The 6000-nt window shown below is 40.3% G+C and overlaps 1 protein-coding gene across 1 annotated transcript in view; it reads left to right on the top strand.

The window, feature by feature from the left end:
* Window positions 1–1000: 1000 nt before the first annotated feature.
* LOC145769163 (alpha-(1,6)-fucosyltransferase-like) overlaps window positions 1001–6000 on the top strand; it is a 28086-nt gene continuing 23086 nt past the window's right edge. Inside the window, exons 1-3 of the mRNA XM_082580755.1 lie at window positions 1001–1347; window positions 4520–4593; window positions 4805–4964. Coding sequence (XP_082436881.1) covers window positions 1001–1347; window positions 4520–4593; window positions 4805–4964 — 581 coding nt within the window. The remainder of the gene's footprint in view (window positions 1348–4519; window positions 4594–4804; window positions 4965–6000) is intronic.

The raw sequence follows: 6000 nt of genomic DNA, 5'->3' as shown, positions 1-6000 counted from the left end.
CGTTGGCGTCAAACTTTAAGGGCGGAATACAGAATTGTCGCATTGTTCTATAGCCTATTCGTGATGGCTTGATCGAGCTTTTTGAATTCGCTTAAGTCCAAGCTCACGGATATCACTACCAATGGCAAATTTAAAGTGGTTAATAAGAAGCATGCCCATGCGGTGAAGCAGGAATGCAGGTGGCTCTGGAACGCCCCAAGCGTAGATAGTCATTTGTTAGCCCCCTTCAGCAACAGAGAACTTGCATTTGTTATTAAACAAGTTAAAAGTGGGAAAGCACAAGGGCCCGATAATACCCCACCAGAATTCTTAAGGCACTGTGATCTCAAATATTCGGCATGGATGAAAAGTTTCTATTCTGCTTGCCTGACCCTCCAGGCCATACCTAAAATCTGGCGAAAAGCAACTGTAGTAGCACTAGCCTACTTAAACCAAACAAGCCAGCTGATGATCCTAAGAGCTATCGTCCAATATCACTACTCTGCGTTCCATATAAGATCCTGGTACGGCTCCTGCTAACTAGACTCGAGCCAGTTGTTGATTCCCAGCTACCAAAAGAACATGCTGAATTTCGGCACGGACACTGTACGACTCATCAAGCAGTCAAGCTGAGCGAGGATATTGAGGAAAGTTTCGAGAAGGGCAACGAAGCAGGAGTTATCATGGTAGACCTCACTGCTGCCTATGATACTGTGTGGCATCAAGGGCTAAATCTAACGCTTCTCCGCATGATCCCAGACAAAAAGGTAGTGCGATTTCTCGCCAACATTCTGGCAAATCGGACCTTTTTGCTGAAGACGAGTGATGGAAAGTGCAGCCGGCCCAGCCGCTTAAGAAATGGTGTTCCGCAAGGATCATGCTTATCACTTCTACTATTTAACATCTACATCAGTGACATGCCAGAGACTGCGTCACGCCAGTACGGCTATGCTGATGATCTGGCACTACTCCATTTTGACAAGTATACTGGCATGTGGTAGAGGAAGCACTTACAGATGACATGGCCCAAATCGCAGACTACCTGAAACTTTGGATACTAAAACTAAGCCTGGCAAAGATCACTGTCACACCTTTTCACCTTTGCAACATAGAATCTACTCGCCAACTGTCAGTCTCTCTCAACGGAAACCCACTTCCACACAACCCATGCCACACCGACCAAGGAGTGAATCTCGACCGACAATTAATCTACAAACACCATGCTGAAGCCATCCACGCTAAGCTACCAGCACGCAACAACTTGCTGAGATGCTTAGCTGGAACATCTTGGGGTTCTAGTACATCTGCACTCGGTACAAGTGCTTTTGCACTTGCTTACAGCACCTCAGAATATGCTTCCCCCACTTGGTGCCGCAGCGCACACACTAGCAAAATTGACACTGCCCTCAACACCACTATGAGAATAATCACTGGTTGCCTGCTTCCAACTCCCACCGACTTTTTGCCGGTGCTATCCGGCATCGCCCCAGGTAGACTGAGTGGGGAAAATCACGTACACAGTCTAGTTTTACAAGCTATGTCAAGGGATGACCACCTCTTCAACCAGATTGTCATAAACTCACACTCCCAAAAGCCCCAGCGCTTGAAATCTCGACGCCCCTTTTCCCGACATGCTGCAGATATCTGCAAGTCTAACTTCCACTTTACCGAAGTTTGGAACAGTGAATGGAGAGAAGTTGCGAGACCAACCCAATTCACAGCCCCTCCCAATACTAACACACTACCTGGAGCAGAACTACCTCGGAAGGAATAGGTGAAGCTCAATCGCTTGCTGACTGGGGTGGGCCGTTTTAACAGCAACATGTTTCAATGGGGACTCACCGACTCACCATCTTGTGCATGTGCGTCAGAATCTCAGACTGCAAAACGCATTATCTAACAATGTCCTGTATATCGACCCCAGGACAGATAATATATTATATGGAATGTGGACCTCACAACGCCCGATGAACACACAATCCATTGGCTGCTGTGCCTGGATGTAACAATGTGATCTGCGGCGGTCTCAAACGCAAGGAGAAGAATATTCTCGAACTTTTTGGGAAGATGCTCCATACACGAAGCAAGAGATTTTCCAAGAGGACCGGAAAATTCACGCGGTCCGGTTGTTAGTCCATCCAGATGCGCAAATACATGTCTCATGAGAAAAGTGTTCTCCAGAGAAATGGATACTTCGTGCACTCAAAAAACATTACGTTGGCCATGATCACAGTGTTCCAGACAATTGTTCACCTAATCAAACGTCATATAAAAACCGTTCAAGTCTACTGAATCTTACGTCATGGATTTTTTCCTAAAAATGAGCCAAAATTGCACCATCGTTCGTAAGACTTGTGTCAAACCTGTTTAAACATGAAACATGGCATCACCACCTTTGAACACCTGTTTGAATTGCGTGACAATGTCTTTCATTATTGCGTCACAGTTACTGTTTACGTGAGTTTGAGATATCGCAAATTAATCTAGTCATTTTAAAATTGTTGCTTGAAGAGGTTGGTCGCATGTTTAACTGTTTTGCTTAGTGCTTGTCAGCTGGACGAAAATTTCCGTCTTTTATCCAAGTAATCTGTTCTGTAGTGACAAGTTTTTAGTGGTGTATCGCGTTGCACCCCATTTTCGACAGCTTTGAGGCTATTTTTTACAGAAATACAATTCTCGAATAGACGTTTCCTGAAGAGTGTTTCTTTTCGGTCATTACATACAGACGAACGGATCTGGGAATCTTATGTTACAATTTTCCCACGAAGAGATTATGGTTTACCGCTGTGACCACACAGATGAGAGGCAAATAATCCGTGAGCTTGGACTTAAGTGAATTCAGAAAACCCGATCAAGACATCGCGAACAGAAAGAAATGCGACAATTTTGCACTACGCCCTTAAAGTTTGACGCCAACGAATACTAAGATATGGTTAACTGGCAGCTTCTCAATCTCACCGAGCCTACTGTGACAAGAAATATGAGGGATCAAAAATTACAAGACATGATTGCAGCCAAGGACACTGCAGAACTCTTATTCCCTCGTTTTCCGTGTCACACACAGATGGTAGAAAGGTGCGTCAAGTTGGTGACGGAAGCTTCAGCGGCGGTGTGCGGGGTTCATTCGCGAGAGGGATTTATACGCTCACGCATTGAATCATGACAAGAAATGCCCAAGTTCGAATCGAAACGTGACTATTTCATCGAAAGTGAGTAAGTTTGATACATATTATCATTTCCATTGCATTGTAATAAATCTCTATGTTAACGTCAAATTCAAATACATTTGCATGTATTTTTGTATTTTTAGTCGATAAGTAATGGCCTGGTTGCAGATCAAAAATTTGTTCGATCGAAATATACTTTTAGCACAGTGTTCTATATACCCTATGGTAAGTTTTGGCTGCCCAAGCTAAGCAAAATGAGAAAAAAAGTTTTACACCTCCCTAAATTGATCCACCCTAATGTAGAAGGAAATAGTAAATTTTGAAGTGGCTGGTGGCAGATCAAGATGTCGTCAGATTACATTCTAATTTTGCACAACTGTTTTTAGTAGTAATTGGCAAGTTTTCCAACCCCAAGCTAAGCAAAATGAGGAAAAAAGTGTTTTCACTCCACCCTAAGTCGCACAGCTCATGGTCGAGAACAATGGCGCATTATATCCAGCCCCCAATACAAGGAAGGAACAAAATGATGATGATGAAAATCGCAGAGCCAAAATATTTTCCAAGATTATAGCCATGTGTATTGCGCGTATAGACTATAGCGCGTATAGACTATAGCGTATAGACTATACGTACTATATAGCGTGTAGACTATTGCGCGTATAGAAATTAAATTTTTACCCAACAAATTTATTGAAATAAAGTTTTTGAGACGAAAAAACATCAGAAAGTCGGTTTTTATTCTACTTTACCAAAAATAGCTTCAAAATTGAAATTTTTGAATTATAACATAGAGTAATGCTAAACTACAGAAAAATTACTTTTGCTCATAAATATAAGGCATTTTTGGGTGTTTTGCATTTCAAAGTAATTGCACTAACATTAAATTATATATAACTAGCATGGCACGAAAATGTCTAGCCACTTGAGACAAAATGCTTATTGTGAAGGGCTGGAAAGTAGAAAAATGCCCAGTGTAGGTTTAGAAAATTCACAAAAAATAGAAACTAAAAGTCCAGAAATTTCACATTTCTAGCATATTTCCTTCTGTGAAATGTTTCAGTACTAGAGTGGGGCGTCCCCATAAAACCCCATGTCGCTACAGATAGGGTTAAGATTCCATGATTATTTTAAAGAGAAAATCTGTAGGCTATATTTAGCCTAGGCCCTAGAGTTTGCAATCAAAATTACATTATCCTCCACTTGTTAGTCTTTCATGGGTTTGCACGTTGGCAAGTTCTGTATATTGTATAGGTGTATAAGTCGCAAATACTCTGCCTGTTATTTTAAACGGAGTTCATTGATCAACAGTACAACATATAGCTTTGAAAGTGTTTCATGATACTATAAAGCTGAAGGCAAATCATTTGTTTCAGTAAATTGGTTTCCTACTCTGACGTCAGCAATGAATCTCCAATTGCGCAATCACCAAGTACTCCAATCGCTTCAGGTATCGTACCGTCAAAACTCAAGTAGCTTGAACAGAAAAAGGTCAAGTAAAGTGTATTTGGAGGTAAAGGTATGACGTACAAGCAAACAAGAATGCAGTCAGGTGGCAATTGTTGTCTCCGACCTTCATTAAACTTGTAGCGGACGTCAAAGGAGCGATCTATAATTATTTGGTGATTTATTTTGGTCTCAAACTGTCAATTTGATTTCAGATTCTATTGACAACAACATGGCACGAGTTGGACAATTCGCTAAAAAGGTCGAGGGAAAGTCCCTGCAGGTGCAGGAATTGATTCAAGAGCTTGTTGAGGATGTAAATCGAACATCAATTGACCGAAAGAAGAACTCCAAAAATTTACTTTTTCTGCAACGGTAACTGAGGGAAACGTTTGCTCAGTGGATATTACAAATGAATATGACGTCATAAATTCAATTAGTGCAAAGTTGAATCAATCGTAATTGTAATCGAAAATGATCACTTGCACGTTTTCATGTAATTGTAAGTAGGCCTATAATTGTAATTGATACTTTTTGTTGTTGTGTAACTGTAGTTGTAGTATAATTGTACTATTTGTTGGAGAATTGATTTTTTTAACCATAGACAAATAAAATCTAACAACCAGACGGCATTTAAAATAATAACATGAAAATAAACTAAAAATTACAAACGTTTTCGGCCATACTCATTTTAACTTTTTTCAAGTAACCAACTGACTGATGTTTTTCATAAATTGAAATTATAGATCTAATCTACATACAAAAAAATCGAAAAAAGCGCATAAGAATGAAACGGCAAGGCAGAGGAGAGGATAAATCACATGACGCCTACTTGCCCAGGATAAAACACAAATCAATGACTCAAAATTACGTGAATACATTTAGCAGATAGGAGGCACCTGCGGCCAACAGCTGCCTATTGAGGCGAGGATTGCAATGTTTTATGAGAAAAGCCTCATGGATTTTAGTAGGCTATCAAATTCGGTGAAGCATTTACGTACAATTTTAAAAGACTCCATGGATGGTTTATTGTTTGAACAAGTTTGACAATCGAGTATCTATGATTTACTGGCACTTTTTCTGATGAAAGCAGATCTAAATGCTCCCTCACTCTTGTGGCCAAATATCGCGTGGACATACCAGTGTATGTATTGTACAGTCCGAATCGCGCGAACAAGTGAACTTGTACACAACATTTGAACACAGAAAGAAGGAAGTTTCAGATTTAAGATGAAAATAATAACCAACTTTAAATGTTTTATACACGGAAATAGCATCATAGTAATACTGTAGTTGAACTTCAATTTAATAAAATTAGACATATTCTTGACAAAACGTTTGGATTCTTTACCAATAAAAGAAACAATGAGAAAGTATTTTAATTCGCGTTCACACTCCTCCGTCTGAAAGT

The sequence above is a fragment of the Aplidium turbinatum genome, chromosome 4 (genome assembly GCF_918807975.1).
Source record: "Aplidium turbinatum chromosome 4, kaAplTurb1.1, whole genome shotgun sequence".
Taxonomy (NCBI): Eukaryota; Metazoa; Chordata; class Ascidiacea; order Aplousobranchia; family Polyclinidae; genus Aplidium; species Aplidium turbinatum.
Note: the sequence above shows the minus strand (reverse complement) of the source record. Positions and strands in the feature narration are given on the sequence as shown.